Source organism: Ictidomys tridecemlineatus, chromosome 2 (assembly GCF_052094955.1).
Source record: "Ictidomys tridecemlineatus isolate mIctTri1 chromosome 2, mIctTri1.hap1, whole genome shotgun sequence".
In the NCBI taxonomy this organism is placed as follows: Eukaryota; Metazoa; Chordata; class Mammalia; order Rodentia; family Sciuridae; genus Ictidomys; species Ictidomys tridecemlineatus.
In genome coordinates, this window is record NC_135478.1 from 207988961 (window position 1) to 208013712 (window position 24752).

The window sequence follows — 24752 nt, forward strand, 5'->3', positions numbered from 1 at the left end:
AATCCTTCATATAAATTCTATTTTTTAACAATAGTCCCATGAGACCAGGCACACAGAAGGTATTGAATAATATTGATTTGGAGTATTCAAAAGACAGAGGGAGACTTCAGTATCTTGGGCCAGATATACATCTTAAAAGAACCTAAGAATGGCGTGCAAAACAAATTATTCATTTTGACTGTACTTCAAATTCTTGCTCACATAATGGGATGATGGACAATAGCAGGGCACAGGATGCTCATCCACATCCCTTCCTATTAAATTTGGAACAAAATTTAAGAGAAATGTGATCCAAGTCTCTTACCTGCCAGATAGAGTGAGTGGGAATTCTTGTTCTCAGGTACTTTATCTGACCTCTCACATGGCTGCATGCCCAGAAATGTGATGATATTGCTGACAGCTTCTGTGTAGAGAAGGTTTATGCAACAGTATTAGAATAGTTCAGCACAGGGATCTGCCGCTATTCTGGGGTGTCTTGGGAGCTGGGGGTAAACAGGGGTATAGATGGCATATAGGGAGGGTACTGGCCTAGAAAATAGTTGACTTAATTGATGATGAAGACAGGAACCTGGCCTTTTAAATAGATGAGTTATGAAGGATTTAAAGAAAAAGGAGTTATGGAATAATATATATGTCTATTAGGTTGATACTGCTATCAGGCAATAACACTGGCAGCAAAGTTGTTCTCACCTTCAAGGGTTTTTGTAGAGCTGAGGGCAAAGGTTTCCTCTTTCTCAAAGGTATCTCCCACCTCTTCCCAGGCGGCAGCAAAGTTAGGTTTCAGAACCTTCTGAATGTGATCAGACACAGTCACTTCAAGATCTTCCAGCTAGGGGTAATAAGCAAGGATCGATAAATAAAAATCCTTTTTGGTACAAAACAAAGAGAGAAGGAACATAATCATTTATCATTCTATGTTAAATCCCTGTTGGGGCCTAAGAAAAACTCTGTTACCACAACAGTTTAAGTTATGTAGTCTGTATAAACCTAATGTTGTAGGCCTTAACACAAGCAAGTAAGAAAACAGGTCATCTGTCAGATCACCACCTGTAGCCCTAAAGTACACAGCAATCCTGTTGCCACACCCAACTATGCATTTCAGGTTGTTCAGTACCTTCTAAATATTACATTCACAAACAGGTTTTTTGTTTGTTTGTTTGTTTTTTATTTGAAGTTTTCCCTCCTTTCTGTGAAGGCTTTTCAGTCCCTGATCTGGCAGTAAGCAAACTAAAAGTGTTGAAGCAGAAATAATACAATCCACTTTTAATAAAACTGATCTCATTTATTATAATCTCATGAAAAAATCATATAATTATTTCCATCTCTTAATTATCCCTTTTCCCCTTATATCTTGGTGTTCACCTTAAATTCCCTGTAACTTCTCATTGTATCAACCAAACCATTTTTAGTTTGAACACCAAGATATAAGGGAAAAAGGGGCTGAGTTTCTTTGTTTTAACTAATCTTGAAGTGGTCAATTTTAATTCTCTTTGCCTTAAGGCAATCCCATTAGAGAATAGGATTAGTTCAGGTCATCCTCAGCTGTAATCTGTTTAATAACAGGAAGCCCATGGGTTCATGTCAGCTGTTCCTAGAAAAACACTTCAAGGCAGAAGTCACTTAGTGTTGTAAAGGTGTCAAAGCTCTGCAGGGTCGACTCACCACATACTCATCATCATACCCATCCTCATCTGGAACTCCAGTGTTAGGGTCACAGTCCCGGACTGTAAACTTCAAGGTGCAGCTAAATGTGACTGCAACTGGGAGAGAAAGAGCAGGCAAACCCACATCAGTGGGTAGTGCAAGTTTGAAGTTTCTATCACTACTTAGGAAGCACCATCCATACTGAGTACTGTGCTCCATGTTTTCAAGTTACACACCCACATGCCCTATTTTCTAGAGTTATAGTTATCAAAGCAGCCTGCAATGAATGGGTCCAAAAGGCAGTCTCACTGAGTATGATGCTATGGATTAAAACAGTAAAGATGACATGGGCAAACGGTTTTTATATGGATGTGAACAAAGTAGCTGGGGAGATACTTTTGGGGGCTTTTTGCCATGCCTGTCAAAAGGGTGTGTATGTTGAAAAATAAAAACAACCAGTGTTCCGGGACCTGACAAAGCAAAAAATACTGATGTAAAAAGCATACAGATCATCAAATTTACACTGACCAAGTACATCAGTTTCAGTATTAAATACGATCTTTAGACTGTGGACTGACAGGGAGTCCACAGATCATCAGAATGAACTTGCTGTAAAAGTCAACTTTTAACCTACAGTTAGTAATTACTGTCAATAACGAGGTTCTAATATTGATAAAGTCAATGTCTTTAAATGGAAAAGCAAGTGGGCATCTTACTTTTATGCTTGAGATGACTGGTGGAAGTATTAAGAAATGGAGTTGTGGGCACATTTTTGGAAGGTGAAGTCTTCAGGACGATAGGACTATCTAAGCTGTTTTGAAGGAGGGAATTTAGGCAGAAGGCACTTAGGGTCTAATCCATGGTTTAGGAAAGGCTTACAGGTACAAAAAATATTAGAAATTGGAGCACTAGTTTGGGGGATGGGTAAGGAGAATAGATGCAAATGTAAAGATTACACATGACAGTTTGGGTAGTAAGACTTTCATCTACTCAGTCTTAACTTTAAACTCCATCCATCTTCATCCATCCAACATACTGACATTTACACATAAAGGTATAAGCTAATGTGGCAGACACTTCAGACAAAAAAGATGGCTGAGGCATGACCTCTCTAAAAACTGATTATGCTGTAGTTAAATAGGTGTGGTTTGTGGGAGTGTGACTTATCTATCTATAATATAAGTTTTAATAAGTGCTGTGTGAGCTTACAGGATTAAGTGACAGGATATAACAGTTCAGTTGGATCTCAAAACTTGGTAGAAGAGCAAAAGTAAAGAGGAGGGAAAAGTCCATGGGTAGTTGGCAACCATTTTGTTTAGGAACAAGTTGTGAAATACCTTGCATTTAAAATTATTTTATGATGACTTTGAGCAGCTGAGACTGAAAGATTAGAGGCAAGATAGGTAAGAGAGTGCTTAATTCAAACCACTGGTGGGAATCTTATTAAGAATGAGTCTGATGGTTTCAGGAGAATGCAGAAAATAAAGGATGGTAGTGAGTTGACCCATATAGGAAAGAGTATACTTATCAAGAGTGCAGAATCTGTTTCATTATTATAAGGGGTGATCAAATTCTTGGAACTGGTTAAATTAGGTAGGATTTTCTTCAAGAGGAAGAGGAGAGAAGTGTATGTTAACACAAATCTAGCACAGGTCAGCTAAGAGAGATAGGACTATGGTAGGAACAAAGGTCATGATCAAGTATGAAGAGTCAGGATACACAATAAGTAATAATGAGATGTGTTCATATTAAGCAGGGAGGCTATAGGCAAACTAGGAAAGGGAATAAGAGACAAAACCAGAAACAATGCTAGATCACAGACTGGAGACAAAACTGATTGAATTTAATGTGGAAGTAAAGACAGAAAACTGGTCAGGAAAATGTTCCTGAAACTTTTATGGCATTTATTTTTGGTAATGGGAACTAAACCCAGTGGTACTTTGCCACTAAGCTGTATCCCCAGAGTCCTTTTTATTTTTTTATTTAGAAACAGGGTCTTTCTAAGTTGCTGAGGGTCTCACTTGAGTTGCTAGGGCTGGCCTCGAAGTTAGATTCCTTCTGCCTCAGCCTCCAAAGTCACACTGGGATTATAGGCATGTACCACCATGCCTGTCTGGTGGCATTTTTTTTTTTTAATTAAATGGTTTGGTTGATACAATGAGAAGCTACAGAGAATTTAAGATGAACACCAATAAAAACCACTGGTAGTAATATTTCAGTGTAGTCAGAAAGGATGATTGACACTGGGTGATGAAGAAAGGAGGTAAGAGTGGCTTTTCCAGGGCAAAAACACAATACCAAATGCACCACCATAATATCAAGATGAGCACTTAATAAATAAGAAAGGCAAATAACCAAAGGGAACAAGGAAAGTATGCCCTGAAGAGATACATTAAAATTATTTTCAGAAGTGAGTCTCCTCTTATGAGGGCTGGCTGAAAATGAGAGGCAACTACTGAGGTGATTTGTATGAAGAGGAGGCAGAGTTAGAGAAAAGATGGATGCTAGAAATTAAGTAAGGAGAGGGGTATGTGAAGTGAGCTAGGGTGTACAGCATATCATGTAGCAAATGTCAGAGTGGGGAATTTGGAAGGAAATTGTCAGGTCTCAACCAGTGGTATCCCTCAGTGGAGGGAAGACTGACAGAATAAGGGGGGCGGGTTAGGAAAAGAGTCCAGAAAGCTTTGTAGGGATAATAATTAAAGGAAAGGGTTGTGTTAACAGGGCAAAAGAGTAGGAAGAGGGTAAAAAGGGTGGATCTGAAACAGGCCAGCTGCAGCAATCCACATAGATCTGGATTGAACTGAGAAGGAACAGATAGATGCAGTGTAGTTTGCAGGAGGGTGAAAGCATGTTGAGCAGTGAGTGCCAAAATGAGCAGACACCTATCCAGAAGACAGTCTTCCATCCTTGGGCATGCTACACAAATGGCAGGAGGGCTGCTGAAGGTACTTAAAAGGTTTTTCTCTAGGACAAACAGGAGGAAGGGAGGAACAGTACAGAAAAACACCATTAAAGTTGCCCTCCGCTGTAAAGGAGTCAGTTACTAATGAATGACAGATGACTTGGAGGATAAGGCAGCATTCCTGGGCCAAAAGTCAGGAGGAAATAAGAAAGAAAAGGGAAGGCTGGGGCTTTAGCTCAGTGGTAAAGTGCTTGCCTCGAATGTGTCAGGCACTGGGTTCGATCCTCACTACCACATAAAAATAAAGATACTGTGTGTTCATCTACACTAAAAAAAAAAAAAAAAAAATTAAAAAAAAAATAAGGGAGAATGGAAGCAAAGGAAGGGACTAATATATAGTGGGAGGCCTATAGGCAAAGCAGGTATAGAATAAAGATCTCAAATGGGGCATCCTATAAGCTCAAACTAGGTCTAGTTGGTCACATTTTATGCACAAAGGAAATGGGAAATAAATAGGGTGAGAGACAGGACTTGAGTAGGAGGCTGCAGGAGATTAGGTCTTGAAACTTTGGAGAGAAACTGTTAAAGGACTTGGTTGAAAGGAAAGTTTATAAGGAAGATGATTAAATGATTTGCTAATAGAAAGTTATTGCTGACAACTTCAGAGATATTGGGCTTTCTTATTCAAGAGTATGAATATGTAGTTTGTCCAGAGAATGGATTTCTGCTATTAGATGGGGAATGATTGAAGATTATGAGGAAGGAAATGTATCTGAGGAAAAGAATTCTGCATCCATTTATTTTGTAGCGAGATGGTATGTGAAAGTAGGACAGGTGGTTAAGATATTGTAGATTACTGTATAGAGTGTGTCATTAAAGTTGCTCATAAAAGTTATCCTGCTTTGGGGAGATAGGCTGAAAGCAACACACATTTCCTAGGGAGAATACCACAAAGGACAAGATGGAGGCTAGAAGCTAAAAGGGAGAAAAGAAGTAGGATTTAGTCTGGGAGGTATAATAAAAAATGTGGGTAGGGAAGGGCATTAAAGAGGGCCAAAATGAAGAATACGGGAAGATAGCAGAATTGAATATGAGGAATATGTAGGTGAGAGTTAAGCTAGATTATAACTATAGGTGGAGAAAGCATGTGAAGAAAAAATGGCTAAATAAGAATTTTTGTCGTGAGGGTGAGAATCTTTGCTTAAATTATATTTCAAAGAACAATTATGATCAATAGACTGAAAGGCCAAGGAGTTTAAATGGGATGGATCTGAGCCATGGTCAGTGGCCGGAACCCCTCCTATGGTCTGGACTAAACTAAGAATGCAAATGTATTCAGAATAATGTAGGAAACAAGGGAGATGAAAGAAAGAACTATCAAATCCATGAGAATGACCTAAAGATGGCAGCTGAAGAAAAAAGCAATTGTGTAGGTAACAAGGGTTTCACTAGGGTCAATCAGGAAAGAGTGGAAGAGCATGCAGAAAAGATGGAGTCATTTGAACACTGGCAGGTATTGATAAGAAGGTTATGGCATGATAATTATACTAAAGATCACAAGTAAGAAAGGGAAGACAGGGAACTAAGTTTTGGGAGCACTATATGAAGAGTAGTTAAGAGCAGGAGGAATGGCATGGGGAGATAGGATGAGAAATGGTGTTTCCCAGAGTAGGAGACCCTGTAAGACCTTATAATGTGAGTCTTTTGGTCAAATGTTGGCTCTTAATGCCAGACTTCAAAAAGCAGCATATGCAATGGGAGAACAAGGGTCTGACCAGTTAGGGCAATCTTTGGTGAGAGATTTTTAATTAAAATGATCAGAAAGACAAGAATTAAGATGAATTAAAGAACCAGGAGAGAGCTCTTAGTATTTTTTTCTGTAGAATAGATTACCATACAAGAGTGTCTGGAGATCATGCTGGGAATGTAACTAAAGAGTAAAACTTCATTTGTTATTTCCATGTGTAGATGGGAGATGAGTTTATGCTATATGTAATTAAGATACTGGAGGGAACCCTCGGTCACCAAAGGGAGATAACAAATGAATATCATGTAACGTGCTCTTTACATGATGCACTGAGGTTACTCATAGAAGTAACTGTCATGACAGGTCCAACTTAAGTCATTGAGGACCTCTATACTGTAAGTCACTCAGAGACCCTCCTGTTTGGGTGGAATCTCTATTTCTTAATGCTGCTCTCTCTGCTAGCATCTTTGGGGTAGGGAAGAAAGCATTAGGGTATGTCACACTGGCAAAGAAAAGTTTCAGCTTGGAAGTAATACCGACGGCCAGAATTGATCACATGGCTGCCTACCAACCAACAAAAAGGTTCAGAAGTACAATCATGCCTTGTGTTTGGAACCACAGGAACATTTGCTGTACAGGAGAACAATGGACATAATAATTTTTCCAATTTACAATGTTAAACACCTTAAATCATCTGAACCTGTATTTAAAACTTACTATATTAAATTTCCCTTCTCATTAATTCAATTATCTTTTTGAAAAACAAACTTTACTGAAAGCATAAATAAGTTTTGCAAATATAATGAATTAAAAAAAAAAGCAGTAACTCCATCATGTGAAGGTTTTTTTTGGCAAATCAAAGTCAGATCCTAGAGAGAGAAGCTGGATAGGGAGTACTTTTCAAAAGTAGACTGAATCCATTTGAATGAAACATAGGTTTCTAAATGAAGGGAGCTTGACAATAAGGCGTTTCATTAGTTCATTCCTCCCTTTCCTTTCCTGTTTATTGTTGTTTACACTTTATAGCTTAAGCATGGGTCCCTGGATAAGTTATCAAGAAGGACAGGCACAGGAAAGCAACAAATGAAAAGATCATCCGAAGGCTGCCAGATACTGACTGGAGGGAGAAGGCCTCATTTGGGCCAAAAGAAGAGGGATTAAAGCCTAGAGGAGCACTATATAACCTAGAGAATGATTCTGAGGTGGAATGGTAATAAGAAAGACCACAGCACCATAAAGATTCCCAGAACGGAGAATTCAGTCAGATCCAGAGTGGCCTGCATAGTCAGATTTGCACAGAGAATTCAGTAAGATCCAGAGTGGCCTGCGTAGTCAGATTTGCTAGGTATAAGGCCAGATTACAACGATAAGTATATGGGAGCAAAACAAAAACCTGAACAACAAGCATCAAAAGTAGACTTATTTTTGATGTCTTGGTGGAAACTTTTTAATTAAAGGATTTGACTGAAGGGAAAGTTAATGGCAATGCTTCTTAAATGTGGTATGACAGCATTACCTAGGAATTTATTAGTAGTAAAATTTTTTTTCCCCAGACCCTGACCTTAGACCCACTGAATCAGAAACTCAGAGTAGCCCCTGTCAGTTTGAGCTTTAGTAATCTATAGTTTGGGGACTACTGCTTTAGACAAAGTCAGATTAAGAATAATTCTGAAATAGAACCTTTTCTAGCAACTGTCATTAGAATTAGCTGAAAATTGGAGAAGCAACTGAGGAAACTTATATGAAAGGATAGGAGAGAAGGAGAGAATGAAGAGGATGAAGGCTAAAAATGGCAAAAAAAAAAAAAAGGCTAAAAATGGAGGGTGCAACTGGTAGTGTGCTGAAATGGCCAATGGGTAAGGGCATTAAAGAGTGACAGGATGAAGAACACAGTCAAGGGGTGAAGGAAGTCTGGAAGAGTGATTTTATGTTAATCCAGGAAGATGGTTGAATTGAATATGAGGAATATGTACTAACTGGAGGGATCTGGCAAAATACTTGGGCCAAAAATCATGATGGAAAAGGAAGAGGAAAAGTTAGATGCTATCTAAGGGGAAAGCACATCTAAAGAGCAGAAAATTGGTTCTGAGTGAAGGGGAGAGTGGGGACATGAAGAGGAGGAGACCTCAAAAAGAATATGTGTCCTTCATTATGAAAGGTTAGGATATACCTGGGAAATCTCCAAAAGGAAATCTAGAAGAACCTTCTATAAGAGGAACATCAAAGATGTACTTAGAAATTAACATGTTAAGATTTGTCAAAAGTGAGGGAAGCAACTAAGGAGATCTGTATAAAAAATAGTAAAGAAGTAAAGAGTAGAAGATGGACATTGAATGCTAAATAAAAAGAGAGGATTGTGTGAATTAGGCTAGAAGCAGAATGTACAATATAGAAAATGAGCTGAACAGCAACTTTAGGAAATGGGAATTAAAAGTTTGTCAGAGTTGTGTATTAACAAGGAGAGACAGTGAGATAAGAATGTGGCAGAGGTGTAAGGCTTTGCTGTCCAGAAAGCTTTGTTGGAAAAATACTAGAGGTTATCTGTGTGGTCAATATAGTGAGAGGTAAGAAAGAGGCTAAGTAGGACGGGCATAAGAAACAGGTCAGTAGCAAGATCCTACCAGATTTTAGGCTGAACTATGAGTACAAGCAAATACAGTAAAGAAAGTAGGATACAAGGGGAGATGGCAGTGCACTGCACAGGGAGGGTTCAACATAAGGCAAGTATCCAGAGGAAACAATTGAATCTGTAAGAATGTCATGTACATGGTAGCTGAAAGGAGGGTCAAAGGATAGGGCTGCATAATTCTCTAGGATACAATAAGAAACAGAGGGGAAAGAAATGGAGGAACAAAGTAAGATGAATGATTTGAATAAGGGAAGAAGTAGACTGACGGGTTATGGCACATATTTGAACCTAGGTTATGATGGAATAAGAAGTGTTTATTAGCTGAGTTAAGGACTGATGTTCAAAATACAAAAGAGTTCATGGAGGGGCAGTGAGGTAGATCAGATCAAGTGTCTGAAAAAGAGATCCATAATGGTCAGATCTCAAATTGGGCCCAACTGGTCAACTTGAATGGGAAGACTCAATGGTAATGAATGGGGTATCTAACAGAGGTTCAGAATGGGAACTAGTAGACTAGCTCATGATGCGATACATTTTTAATTAAAATTTTGGTTAAGAGCAAAGTTTAAGGGTATTTTAGTAAGATAAATTCTAAACAAGTACTGCTAGCAACATTAACATACATCAGGATCAACCAGCTAGGGCGTCTACAAGGTAAGTGGTCTGTCTGTAGAGAAGAATAATTTTATTTCTTGAGGAATCATGTGAATCACGAGGGACTTGTACCTCAGGAGAATACTATATCCTTGGCTCTGATGAAATGATGGTCAAAATGAACAGGTGAGCTATGGTAGAGTATAATTAAGAAAACAGAGAAGGACTTTAGTGATAAGACGAGGAAGTGTGAATTAGAGCAGGGTTCTGGGTAGTCAGAGCAGTAAAAAGGCAAAGAAGCTATGGATTTAAGAGACCTAGAAGGTTCTTGAGAAATATGTCAGATTTCAAAAGGGGCATAACTGGTTAAATGTTTGGTGTTATAGATTGCAGGGAATGAGTGGTGTAGATAATGAAAGGAGCAAAAATCTGGCTCTGGAAAGTAGATTAGTTCTTGATATCTTTTTAAAAAAATTCTTTTTAGATATACATGACAGTAGAGTGTATTTTGACATAATACATGGAGTATAACTTATTCAAATGAAGATCCCATTCTTGTATAAGATGTGGAGTTTCACTGGTGGTGTATTGACATAAGAATATTGAAAAGTTATGTCCAATTCATTCTACTGTCTTTCTGTTTAGTTCTTGAAGTCTTGATGGGAATTTTTAAAAAATTATATAAATTTAAAACCCTTAAGACAGTATTACAAATGATTACTTTAAGAAGCACATTAAGATAGTGAATTTCTCTTGGAAAGGAAAGTGGTAAATGATTTGGGGAGTGGAAGACAGGAAGTCTCGATTATATGTGCAATATTTTATTTCTTTTAAAAAGATCTGAATCAAATACCACTAAGTTATGAAGTAAGGCAGTGGGTTTTATGAATTTTGGGTTTTAATTAAAACTTAATTATTAAGAGTTGGGCTGATAAGAAAGGTTATAGGGGAAGATTAAGATGAATTTTGATAAAAAGATACTGACAGCAATGTAAAAGACATTGACTTGACTAGAGAGTGTGGGTGGGTAGTTTATTTGGTAAGAGGATTATCTGTACTTCGTAAGAACTGAGTGTACCATTAAAGGAGTGCACCTCAAAAGTACATGCCTAGAGAAGAATAATATATTCATTACTATGATTATAGATATAAGATAGTGCAAATAATTGAAAAAAAATAACTAGGAAGAACTGTTCAAGTTTGTTCAGAAGTCAAAGTGTCATGTTAGAACTGGGTGTAAGAGAAACTACTGAGACATATATAGAGAGAAAAGAGAAAGATGGAAGTTGAAATGTAAGTCAGGAGAAGGGGACCTAGGATTTAGGCTGGGGTGCATAGCATGCAGGTTTGCAAAATGTTAGAATACCTAGGGTATCGAAGAGGACCAGGACAAGACACACCGAAGGATAGCAGAACCAAAGTTCTAAAAGGAGTGTCTCTGAAACCAGATATCAACCAAGGGAGATGAGAGGAAGGCAAGAAAATGGCAAGATAGGAAATGAAGAATGGTATCTGGCTGCCCAGAAAGTCTTGGTGGAAAAAAGATTTGAAGCAATTGGTGCAGAAATAGAATGAGAAGTTGGAGTGAGATTAATGTGGATCAGAGCAGGAATCCTAGCAAAGTCCAGACTACATGGAAGGTGGAAACAGATTCAGTACAGAAATAGGAACACAGAAGAAGCCTGAATAGTGCTGAATATACATATCCAAAAGAAAGACTATGTCCATTAGAATGATCTAGCTGAAATAAGAAATTTTGGAAATGTAAGGGTCTGCAGCAAAAGGAGGAGAAAAAAGAGAAAAGAGCCATGTTCCAAGTTGTTAATAGACAGAATGACATTATTTGAACCATTACAGAGTTTGACGAGACAAATGGCTGTTGCTTCATACTTAGGCCAAAGGTCATGACAGAAGAAAAATAGAGGCTAGTCACTAAGCAAAGGGACATTGTTTGAATTAGCAGTTTTTAAGAAGGTGAAATGACTGCGCTGGGGTTGTGGCTCAGTGGTAGAGAGCTCACCTAGCATATGTGAGGCCCTGGATTCAATCCTCAGCACCACATAAAAGTAAATAAATAAAATAAAGGTATTGTGTCCAACTACAACTAAAAAAAATAAAAAGAAGGAGGAATGACAAGACTATAGATTAGGCATGAATTTTTAAAAAGACAAAGCTGTCAAGTCTCAGAACTGTGTAGAATGGAGAAGATCAGGGGTCAAAAAAAGTGTTAAGGATTACATGGGCTGGTGCTTGGTCTCTGTGGGAAATCTCAGTGACTGGAGTGATTGTTTGCTAGGAAATGTTAGAAATTAAGATAAAGCCTGAAGCAACCATTGCTGGAAGCCTTGAAAACATTAGGATTAAACTTTTTTAAAGTAGACATGAGAGAATGTTTTGGTATAACAAATAAGTTCTACTAGTTGAGGATGGCTGGAATCGTGATGAGGTAAAACTCAGGAGATCAATCTAGATTCACTTATGTATCAGAGTTTGTCGAGGAAAGAAGTTCAGAATGTTTAAGATAGGACAGGGCAAGTGATCAAAGGGAGTTTAAGGAATCATGTCAAGACTGGCTAAAAGTGAGAGAAGCAACTAAGAAAACATATATTTTAAAAAGAGAGAGAAAAGGGGAAGGAAGAGATGTTTGGGTAAAGAGGAAATGTATGAATTAGGTTTGGTTTGGAATCTGCAAGGTACCATATGGCAAATAAGACTGAGACCAGAAAGAAGAATGCAGGTATCACCAGCTCTCCTGTCACACAAATTAAATACTGCTTAACATGAAAAGTTCTTATATATAAAACATCATGTGATTGGAAAATTTGGTACAGTGAGTTACCATTCTTGTGCTAACAAAAACGATTGCTTGCACATAAGCCTGCTTGAAATGGTACATTTTTGCTGTGGCCATAGCTCTTCTATTAGTAGGCTCGCTTCCTATTCTGAAGGATTTTAAACATGTGCAATATTCCTGTCGTCTCCCCAAAATATGAGTGGGACAACTTAAGCAACTCGTTAATTGGTAAGTAAACATTTCCACATTTTTTCTTTATATATTTCGTTTAAAAATACATTTTTGTTATTTATCTTGAAATTATGTCATTGTTCCTTGCAGTGTAAAAGGAAAATGCAATTATGATCTTTATTTTAGTATGGGAACTTCTGTACCACACACAAACATGTCTACTATTGATGAAATGTATGTAAGATAATGAGGCAGGTGTCCTTTAAAATAACCAAGAAATTTGTGAAAGTTTTCATCAGTGTTTTAATGATGGTTTGGAAACTATGTTAGGTTTTTTTAAAGGGAGATGGATTGGAGCTGTTTAAAATTTAAGATAATGCAATATAAATGTTTATTACCAAAAACTGTTATTTAAGCACAAAGGATATTGAAACTTTCCTGTGCTCATATGGCAGTTAAGTCAAGAAGAGGACTGTGGAGTGTGGTTGTTTTTAAAGACAGATGAAAAGAAAATGCATTTATAAAGAAAAGTCTAATCTACAGAAAAGTCGGTGACAAGTTCAGTGAAGTGGATAAAAAACAAGGCAAGTGGTAGGAATCTTATCAGAAACAAAGACAGAATGAAAGCAACTCAGCACAGTATATAAGAAAGCAGAGATTCAGAAATGGATCAAGCAATGAATGTAGAAAAAGAGGCACCTAACAGGAAGACACCAGTGAATGAATAGTGGTGATACAAGAGTATATAGGTGCTAATAAAAATAGTTTTTCCAAGGCTAAATAGGGAAAACAGAAGAAAACCAGTGGATAAGCAATGTAAAATTTACTTTTAGATAAAGGTCATGTAAGGTTGACATATTGCCAAGATTTGGCACTGTAATTATAACAAATGGAGCAAGAAAAAAATATAGGAGGAAACTAAGTGAAATGAAAAGTGTATGGACTTGATAACATTTTGGAGAAATTTGAATAAATATAGAGCTGATAGCATCACAATTAGGAAACCTAGAAACAATGAAGTCAGTAAAACAAGGGCGTAAACCAAAAAAATGGACATAGGGTTAAGAGAAACCAAAGTTACCCAAGAAGAAAAGAGTGGTGGTGAGAAGAGACACTAAAGTGAGAAGACAACTATATGTATCAGAGTGGAATGTTAGATTTTTCTAAGTCTGGGATTAAAGTAGATGCTGAGAAAAACAAGAAAGAAAAATATCAATATACACAAGGAAAGAAAAAAGAAAAAAAAAGAAACATGTAGATTAACAGGAAGAATGTAGATAATGACCATATTACAGTACATTAAAAAGAATGTGTGATGGGGATAGAAGTAGACAGTAAGGGATGGTCCTACATGCGGGATCTGGTTACACTTGATGGTACATAATTTTAAAGACAGAAAATGTTAGTACAAGACAAAAGGGAATTAAGAACATGGGCAGCTTTTAGGGCTGGGGTTATGGCTCAGCAGTAGAGCGCTCACCTAGCACGAGCGAGGTGCTGGGTTCTATCCTCAGAGAAAGGAGATGGGGCAGAGATGGGAGGGTGAGCACCTGACACCTGTGAGTCAGGGTAGGTGGAGGCATCAGAGATATGACTGTCAATCATGGGAGGAAAGGCCCATCAGACCAGGGAAATGGATGAAGCAGGGAGGCACCTGGGAGGATGGAGGCTGAGTGGGGGTTTTCTGCCAAGGGCAGGGACAGCAGCACCAACAGTGTGGTTCCAGCTGAGGACTGAGGTGGAAGAGTGAGGCTGAGAAGGGTGGGTGGCACACAGGAGGATGATGTGTGGGTGTGGGCAGAGAGGAGCAGGCTGGTAGCACACAGGGAAGGAAGGGGCAGAGGGGAGTGGAGCCAGCACTGAAGGTGAGCTCATGGAGGAGCTGACCACATAAAAATAAATAAAATAAAGGTACTATGGCCAATTACAACTAAAAAATACACACACACATACACACACACACACACATATATATGTATATATATGTGTGTGTGTGTGTGTGTATATATATATATATATATATATGAAAGAATATGGGCAGCATTTATATATCTAAGCTTCTGGAAAGGACAAGTTTACAACCTAGATATTTTAGAGGAATCACTTAAAAGAGTGTGAGTGTGAAGCAGAAACAAAAGGAATGGGAGAACAAGGCACAAGCAAGTCATGGAGGCTTCCATGAGAATTCTGGGTTTTTATCAAAGTTTAGAAAACAATGACAATGTAAATGTAAGAAGTATAAATGCACAATGGATCAGGTACACAAAAAAGAAAGATAAAGCTTACAACATAGGTTAAAAGGAAAAAGGAATTGTCTGAATCTCTAAAACAATGATTTTGAGGGAAAAAAGATGAAAATGAAGGGGAGAAAACATCAATTGAGTAATTTAAGCTGGGGTTGAGGCATGTTGTATGTGAAGGAGTAGACAGGGAGGGGAATGGGGTAGATCCCAGTGGAGAGTGCCAGGTCTAAATCATAGGGGGAAGTGCCGAGATCCTTGAGCGAGGACCTCCAATGGTCACCACTGGAGGAAGGGTGGAGGTAGGAGATGGGAGAGTGAAGTCCAGAGAGTATAGGTGGCGTCCATACCAGTGACTCTTAACCGGGGGGTGGGGGGGGTGGATTCCACCCGAGGGGGGGCTGTGGGCACGGCCCCCAGGTAGGCCTATCAGAGCATCAGGGGGAGCACTGATTTGCTCACAAACAGAAACAGCAACAACAAACTGACCCAAAGATGACTCTGATAGGCCACCTGGGTGTCGTGCATCCCCGGGTGGGAATCACTGGTGGAGGGGGAGAAAGGAGATGGGGCAGAGATGGGAGGGTGAGCACCTGACACTTGTGAGTCAGGGTAGGTGGAGGCATCAGAGATATGACTGTCAATCATGGGAGGAAAGGCCCATCAGACCAGGGAAATGGATGAAGCAGGGAGGCACCTGGGAGGATGGAGGCTGAGTGGGGGTTTTCTGCCAAGGGCAGGGACAGCAGCACCAACAGTGTGGTTCCAGCTGAGGACTGAGGTGGAAGAGTGAGGCTGAGAAGGGTGGGTGGCACACAGGAGGATGATGTGTGGGTGTGGGCAGAGAGGAGCAGGCTGGTAGCACACAGGGAAGGAAGGGGCAGAGGGGAGTGGAGCCAGCACTGAAGGTGAGCTCATGGAGGAGCTGACTGCCAATGAAGGAACAGAAAGAGCAGAGGCAATGGGTGGGGATGGATGGCAGTGTCCAGGAAGAGACTGTTGTTAGGCCCAGTGTCAAGTCAGCCTGAGAATGGGGGTGTGTGCATTGGGATATAGTGGCAAGTGCAGGGCAGTAGTGAGGGCAGGAGACAAGTGTGTGTGTGTGGCGGAGTCGGGGGGGGGGGGCCAGGAACAAGGTAGGTGAATCAGGATACACTTCTTAAGAGCGTTTTCAGAATGTGAAAGAAAGAATGTGAAAAGCCACCTGAAAGTTTTCAGGGACTCATGGACCCAGAGCTCCAAATAGAACCCACAGCCTGCAGCCACAGGGACTGCTGGGTAGAACATGGAGGTCTGGTTCAATCTTTGTGATGCAAAGCTCACTGAATGTGGGGGAGCAGTGGTTGTGAAGGGCAGGTCGAAAAGGGTGTGCACACACAGGAGGACTACTGGATCAGCCAGCTGATTCACAGATGGCAGCTGAAAGAATGGCAGATGGGGAGGAGATGACTGGCCCTCCCTATGCAGTAGAGACAAAAGCAGGAGAAAGGATCAGCTGGGCCCAGGAGAGGGCAGAGGAGGTGAGGGGTTTACAACATGTTGCAGAGCAGTGGGCAAGAAGAATTGAGAAAGAGCAGAGGAAGGAGCCCAGCAGCTGGGAGAGGAGAAGGCTGTTGAGAGATTGGGGAAGGTACTGCACCAAGAAAGGCGCATCAGGACTGAGGAGGGAGAGAAAGTGATGAATCTGGGTGAGCAAAGGCAAGCAGAAAGAACATGGCATGGGTAAGACATGAAGGAGAGGTGCGAGGAGGTCGAAAATAATGAAGTTTTAGTGCTTGTATCATTTTGGAATCAGGTGATCAATGGTTGAGAGAATTACTCTGATATAGCAAATGACTATCTCCAATACTGCAGAACTGAGAAGCTAGGAGTATTAAGGATGAAATCTGACAGCAGATGGACTCAGTAGAGCCCTCTGGGAGCAAAGAGTTTGACAATGGTGGCAGCAGTGAAGACAGGTCAAGAAAGGAGTCATCAGAAAGAAAAGACTCATGAGTTCATGGATTATCTGGCAAGTGGCAGGGCAAGTAGGAATGATGACAACGAAAAGTAGAGACTCTCGGGAAAAGTAATGGTAGAAAATGCAGGGGATTGCTATGCAAGGGTTAAGTATGTATCCAAGGTGGGGAGAGAGAGATATGGATGTTGGGCTGTCATGGGAAGATGGTATATGAGATATCTGTTATGTACAAGAGTCAGCTGAATAATAAGGGAATAGGAGGCACATGATGGGGACAGAGACTCATAAAGTAGTAAGGGGTCAGTTTTGAACAGGAGCTAGTGAGGAAAAGGAGCAGGTACAAAGTAGAGTTCCCAAGATAGAGGTCTTGGCAGATCTCAGGGCACAAGTCAGTAGGATGCATGGTGTCAGGGTCTGACCTTAGAAGCAGAACACAGAATCAAAATCTATGCATTTGCAGAATGGGGCCCTACAGAGGTAGTAGGGCAACGGTCCATAGTGAATTGTGTGAAACAGACAAAACCAGGCAGCAATGCACTTTAAGATAGCTCCTGCATAGACGGCACTGGCCGGTAACCTCAGGGACATGGAGATGGATCCATGCAGATGGGTCTCCAGAATATGGATAGAAAGATGCTTGCAAATGTAGATGAGACAATTTGTAGTGTTCACTGTTTCTGTGCTTCTACCATTCCAAGGTTGCTAGAAGGCTGGACATGTGGCCTGTGGGGGCTGACTCCACAGGGAGTCATGCTAAAGTCAGGGAGGGGGGAGAAGTTGATAGTGGAACCCAGTGGGGCTTTATGGATTTAATATGAGAAAGTAATGAAGGCAGCCAAATGCAATTTAGGAGAAAGCAAGTTTTTAGAGTTGGGGAACTTTGGGATTTGAAGAATTTCTAATTTGGGTCAATTCATCCAGAGGATAAGAGTGAAGGCAGGAGAACAGGATGGAAAGTTAGTATCTGTATAAGGAGAGACTCTTAAAATTTGAACATGAGTGATGTGCAGGTTGTATGTCAAGAGGGAAAGAAAAAACAAGTGGACTCTGGACACGATTAGGGGTACTATGAGGGCAAACTCTTTGAACAGGGGTGCATTTGGTCAATGGCGCTTTACTGGGGAAAATGGAAATGATGGAGAAAAAGAGGAACGGGAAAAAGTAGCAGGACTGACTGTAGAGTTTTGTGGGAACTTGCTTGATGGAATGGGAAGAAAAAAGAGAAAGAAATTATAGCAGAAAAGAAGTAGGAACAGGAAGCTTAAGGAAAGTAAGAGGAGGGAATCAAAGGAAGAAATGGTACGTCAAAGGTTCAGAAAGAGAAAATGGGACAGGAAGAGAATATAAAGAGTTTGAGCAGTGAGAGCACATCCAAGAAGTGAGAAGACTCATAGGGAGAAAAGAGTGAATTCAAATAGGTGGGAGGCACTAGGCCACACCATAGGAAGTTCATGCTGAAGTCAGAGTGGAGTGCAAAGTTGACAGTGAAACCCAGTGAGGCATCATGGGTTTAATATGAGAAAGTAATGGAGGTAGCCCAATGGCAATGCAGGAGAAAGCAAAGTTCTGCAATTTAGGGATTAAGGGTTTCTAAGATAAGCATGGGCCATAGAGATGAGGCAGGGATCCTTCGCTTGTTCTGGCAGAGAAAGAGAAGAAATGGTCTGAGAAAGAAAGGCAGCAAGGTGCTGGGCGTGCTATAATCCCAGCAGCTTGAAAGACTGAGGCAGGAGGATCATGGGTTCAAAGCCAGCCTTAGCAAAAGTGATAGCGTAACTCAGAGCCTCTGTCTCTAAATAAAATACAAAATAGGGTTGGGGATGTGGCTCAGTAGTCCAGGTGCCTGAGTTCAATTCCCAGTACCAAAAAAAAAAAAAAAAAAAAGGATGTAAAATGATTCATCAAAAGAGGGAGTAGGGTCAGAAGACACTCAAAAAGGATAGAGTGAAGAGAGAGGGGTGGTAGGGAGATGGGCCAGTCCTGGAGTTGCAATGAAGGTACTTAAGTGCTCAGGCTAGACTGCAAGCCTGCATAGAAAGCAGAAAAGGGTTGGGCATGGAAGAATGGAAGAATATGTGCATTTAAAGGCTTGAATGTTGTTGCATGGGTGCAAATTTAGGGCCAGACTCTATTATAGGGAAAGGTGGATACTCAGATGGGTGGATATAGGGATTGAGGTTTCAGACAGATCGGGTTGGGGTATACTGGGTTGTATTGGAGGACATGTTTAGGAGAAGAAATGTTAGTATTGAAGGTAGGACTGGACTTGGACCTTCGGGCAGGCCTCAGACATAGAGAGGTAATAATCATCTTCTACCAAGCTGGTGGACTATTCCATTTTGTTGTTGAGGGTGATGAATTCAGGCTAGGAAAGACCAGAGTCCACTCAGAAAAGAAAGAGGAATTTTAAGTAGGGAAAAAGGAAAGAAAAAGGTAAGAAGCTGGTCTGTAGGAAAACTAGGAATTTGGAGACCAAACTGGCAGGATCTGTAAGGGCTTTTTTTCTGGTTAGAAAGAAGAGGATAGATTAAGGAAAAGAGATATTAACAACACTAAAGGATCAGATTGATAAGAAACCTGTGAGTGGGAGACAGAGCCTTCAAAAGAACAACTCTCATGTAGACTGGAATTGGAATAGATCCTGAATGAAGGAGTAAACAGGGAGGGAAATTTGGTGGATCCCAGTTGAGAGTGTCAGGTCAGAGGGGGAAGTGCTGAGATCCTTGAGCGAGGACCTCCAGTGGTCACCACTGGAGGAAGGGTGGAGGTAGGAGATGGGAGAGTGAAGTCCAGAGAGTACAGGTGGCGTCCACACCAGTGATTCTTAACCGGGGGTGGGGGGGGTGGATTCCACCCGAGGGGGGGCTGTGGGCACGGCCCCCAGGTAGGCCTATCAGAGCATCAGGGGGAGCACTGATTTGCTCACAAACAGAAACGGCAACAACAAACTGACCCAAAGATGACTCTGATAGGCCACCTGGGTGTCGAGCATCCCCGGGTGGGAATCACTGGTGGAGGGGGGAGAAAGGAGATGGGGCAGATATGGGAGGGTGAGCACCTGACACTTGTGAGTCAGGGAAGGTGGAGGCATCAGAGATATGACTGTCAATCATGGGAGGAAAGGCCCATCAGACCAGGGAAATGGATGAAGCAGAGAGGCACCTGGGAGGATGGAGGCTGAGTGGGGGTTTTTTGCCAAGGGCAGGGACAGCAGCACCAACAGTGTGGTTCCAGCTGAGGACTGAGGTGGAAGAGTGAGGCTGAGAGGGGTGGGTGGCACACAGGAGGATGATGTGTGGGTGTGGGCAGAGAGGAGCAGGCTGGTAGCACACAGGGAAGGAAGGGGCAGAGGGGAGTGGAGCCAGCACTGAAGGTGAGCTCATGGAGGAGCTGACTGCGGATGAGGAACAGAAAGAGCAGAGGCGATGGGTGGGATGGATGGCAGTGTCCAGGAAGAGACTCTTGTTAGGCCCAGTGTCAAGTTAGGCTGAGAATGGGGGTGTGTGCATTGGGATATAGTGGCAAGTGCAGGGCAGGAGTGAGGGCAGGAGACAAGTGTGTGTAGGGAGTAGGAACACGATATGTGAATCAGGATTATGGTTCAGAAGATAGTGTAAGAAAGGATAAGAAAGGCAATGTGATGGGTCACCTGAACTCTTGGATGTGGGGTGCTGGAAAGATTTCATTGCTGGGCCACAAGGCAGTGACCATGAGAGTCTGAGTAACAGGTGTACATCAGTAGTGTTATGCAAGTTGAGTGAATGTGGTTGAGAAGGGAGTACACATCAAAGAGGACTAGAGAATCAGAGGACTCACAGACAGTAGCCAAAAGTTTGGTGGATGTGGAGGGTACAACAATACTGTCATGCAGTAAAGGAGGAAAGATGGAGAAAGGATCAATCTGGGCCCAGGAGAGGGAAGAGAAGTGAGGAGTTTTCCAGTAGGGTACAGCATGATAGTAGCTGTTATAGTCCACTGGGTAAGAAAAATGTGAAGAGAAAAGGAAGGAGCCCACAGCTGGGAGAGGAGAGGCATGCTGAGAAGCCTGGGGAAGGTACTGTCCTAAGGGAGAGATGGCAAGGACAATGTACATGTGAGTGAATAAACATATGAGAACTGTGTCTTAATGCAGGGAAAGAGCATAAGAAAGCCCAGCAAGGACAAAGAACATGGGCAAGATAAGGGGTGAATGAAGAGGAAGTGGTAAGAAGTCTAGGGAGAATGAGGCTATAGTGATCATGGTACCTTGAAAATGTTGGGAACCACTATTTAACAAGGTGCATGATGAGATGATGAAAGGGTAGGGCAGTGGCTCCAAGTAAGGGGACAACTGTCTCTAAATGTGGCAGCACTGAGAAGCTAGGATTTTCAGGGGTGAATTCAGGCAGCAGATGGACTCTGTAGAGCACCTTAGGAACAAAGAAGTTTGCAATGGTGGCAGCAGGAAGGGGTGGGTTAGGAGGTGCAGATGTGGAGAGAAGGACTCCTGAGTTCATGGCCTGACTGGGAAGTGGCCAAGGACATATCACTGAATGACGGAAAGGAATCAGAGGATCCGTGGAAGATTAAAAAGTGTGGGGAAAATGCAGGAGATGCCCTGGCAAAGGTTAAATCCACATCCAGGATGGAAAGAGAGAGACATGGGAATTGGATTGCCATGGGAAGGTGGTATCTTTGATTTGAGTTGTTTTGGGGGAGATGATGGGGAAGAATGGCACTCTGGACATAAGAGAATATGAGCCTGTGGTAGACTCAACACAGGTAAGGGAGCTAATATGGAATAGAGGGCAGGCAGAATGCAGAGTTCCCAAGCCAAGGATTTTAGTAGGTCATAGGGACAAGCTGGTAGGATGGGCAGTATCAAGGCCAGGCCTTAGGAGCAGAATCAAAAGTCAGCATTTGCAGAGTGGGGCTCTAAGAAAGGAGTGGAGCAAGGAACTACAACAACTTGTATAGAACAGATGAAACAGGGCAGTGTTGCTCTTTAAGATGGGTCCTATATGTACGGCACTGCAGATACCCTGGGGACATGCGGTGGACTTATGTAGAATGAGTCTAGTATGTGGGAGAGATGCTTGCAAAAGAGGAAGAGCAGCTGGGAACCAATGCAGAACAGGCATTTTGCAGTGACCAATCTGTTCTTCTGCTGTTAAGAGGTGGCTGAAAGGAGAGAAGTGTACCATACAACAAAGAGATTCGACGGAGGACACAGTAAAGCCACAGGGAGGTAGAAACCAGAACCCAGTGAGGCATTAGTTTGTATGAGAAGGTAGCAGCGAGGTTAGGTAAGAAAGAGAAAACAAGGCAGTCCTGGACAGTCTTTCTGTACTGGGAGGGTAACTGTGATGGGCAGTGGTGCATTTCCTGTATGAGGCCCTATCCAGGGGAAAGAGAAACACTGGAGGAGAGGAGAGGTTGAAAGGAAACATAGAAGGTACCATAACTTCTGTAGAACCTGCTAAATGGAAAGGAAACGGAGAAGTAACTATAGTGGAGCGGGAGAGATGAAAGAAAAAGCAGCCTAAGGGTAGGTAGAGGCCAGAATTAATGGGCAATCTGGGGAGTGACAGCTGATGGTTGCAAAAGAGAAGGTGGTAGGAGAAGGAAGCAGTCTGAGCATGACAGAAGGTTCAAGAGGAGAGCAGGCTTCTATAATGAAAAAAGAGATGTGAATCTGATGATGAGGTGAGTCCTAAAAGTCACTGAGAGAAATATGGGATATAGAGATGAGGTAGGGTGCCTTCTATAGGCTCATGCATCAGAGAAGGTGTACATAACAAGCAAAAAATGGCAAGTAAAATTTGCCTATGGGACAGTAATGCAGTACAATAGGAGAGTCACCTAAGGAAGACAGACAGGATTCAGGAGAAACCAAGGGAGGGCAGACAGCAGAAAATGGGGTGGAAGGACACAGGCTCGACCGTAAAGGAAAGCCTGAAGAAGGAGGTAGTGCTAGAGTCCGAATGAAGGCACTTGAATGTGCAGACCAGCCTGCAAGGCTCAGAGTGGGAAAATAAAAGCAAAAAAGGAATGGACAGTACAGAAAGGAAGGAACATATGCCCTGAAGCTTCAGCATTGTTGCAAGGATGGAAATTTTGGGCCAGGCTCTTTACTACAGATCTGGCAGGGAAGGGAGGGTGGCAGGGATAGGATTTTGGTTGTGGTTTATTGGGGAATAGGAGGGAAAGATTGGAAACAGTGGACTGAGAGTGGGGAAAGGGAGTGAGGGAGGATAAGAGACATGAGCCAGGCTTCAGGCATTGAGAAAAGAACGCTATTGATCTGACCTAGAAGAAGGTTCCATCTCCAGTGCTGGCAATAATATTCAATTTACCCCAAAAGGAAAAAGAGACTAGCTGCCTGGAGGAAAAGCAAAAGTAATTACAAAGAATTTTCAAATCAAAGCAGAAGGCTCTGGAGGGGCTCCTGTCTCTGATAGAAAAAGAAGGGGATTAAGAAAAAGGGATAATAGTTAGCAAACAGAAAGATTAGATTAGGACCAAACATACTGACAGAATGCCTGAGAATCTATCAAGTGGATCATGAGGACTCTGAGGATGGGTGTCTGGGCAAACAATAGCTCTCCTGTGCACACTGGGGTGAGGTAGGTCATAGATGAGGAGTAAACAGGGAGGGGAATGGGGTGGATCCCAGTGGAGAGTGCCCTATCCAGTAGTGTATGAGACCCTATCCAGGGGAAAGAGAAACACTGGAGGAGAGGAGAGGTTGAAAGGAAACATAGGAGGTATCATAACTTCTGTAGAACCTGCTAAATGAAAAGGAAACAGAGAAGTAACTATAGTGGAGCGGGAGAGATGAAAGAAAAAGCAGCCTAAGGGTAGGTAGAGGGGGAAGTGCTGAGATCCTAGAGTGAGGACCTCCAATGGTCACCACTGGAGGAAGGGTGGAGGTAGGAGATGGGAGAGTGAAGTCCAGAGAGTACAGGTGGCGTCCACACCAGTGATTCTTAACCGGGGGTGGGGGGGGTGGATTCCACCCGAGGGGGGGCTGTGGGCACGGCCCCCAGGTAGGCCTATCAGAGCATCAGGGGGAGCACTGATTTGCTCACAAACAGAAATGGCAACAACAAACTGACCCAAAGATGACTCTGATAGGCCACCTGGGTGTCGTGCATCCCCGGGTGGGAATCACTGGTGGAGGGGGGAGAAAGGAGATGGGGCAGAGATGGGAGGGTGAGCACCTGACACCTGTGAGTCAGGGAAGGTGGAGGCATCAGAGATATGACTGTCAATCATGGGAGGAAAGGCCCATCAGACCAGGGAAATGGATGAAGCAGGGAGGCACCTGGGAGGATGGAGGCTGAGTGGGGGTTTTCTGCCAAGGGCAGGGACAGCAGCACCAACAGTGTGGTTCCAGCTGAGGACTGAGGTGGAAGAGTGAGGCTGAGAGGGGTGGGTGGCACACAGGAGGACAATGTGTGGGTGTGGGCAGAGAGGAGCAGGCTGGTAGCATACAGGGAAGGAAGAGGCAGAGGGGAGTGGAGCCAGCACTAAAGGTGAGCTCATGGAGCAGATGAGTATTAAGGAGGGAGGAGGAGGAGAGGCGGTGGATGGATGGGAGTATCCAGGAAAAGACAGTTGTCAGGCCCAGTGTCTATGCAGGATGAGAGTGTGTGAATATGCTGGGATGTTGACGGGCATATGTGGGATAGGAGTGATGGCAGAAGGCAAAAGGAAGTGGGGAAAGGTATGTGGTAGGAAAATTAGAGGCATATGTACATTTGAGAGCGTTTTTAGAAGAGTATGAAAGAAAGGACATGAAATGAAAGGACACTTGAAAGGTTACAGGCAGCCATTGTTGTTTGAGCCAGAAAAAAACACACATCTTGGAGACAGAGACATGAGCACAAGCTACCAAATAGAGTATGTGAAGTTGGTACACTGTGTGTAATGGAAGGAGGAATGAATAGTTTGACTCGTCAGGAGCTGCCAACAGATCAAGGAATAGTACACACTAGAAAGGACTGCTGAACGACTGGACAAATCACAGATGGAAGCTAAAAGAATTACAGATGGGAATGGTGACAGTACTTTGCTATGCAGTCAA

General features: G+C 42.2%; 1 protein-coding gene across 2 annotated transcripts in view; it reads right to left on the reverse strand.

Moving 5' to 3' along the window:
• The window catches only part of Copg2 (coat protein complex I subunit gamma 2), a 134617-nt gene that overhangs the window by 684 nt on the left and 109181 nt on the right, over positions 1 to 24752 (reverse strand). For both annotated transcript variants that reach the window (XM_005331098.4, XM_078040541.1), the window contains 3 exons: positions 1663 to 1760; positions 691 to 829; positions 305 to 403 (listed from right to left, as the gene is read on the reverse strand). In XM_005331098.4, the coding sequence (XP_005331155.1) occupies positions 305 to 403; positions 691 to 829; positions 1663 to 1760 (336 nt within the window). The remainder of the gene's footprint in view (positions 1 to 304; positions 404 to 690; positions 830 to 1662; positions 1761 to 24752) is intronic.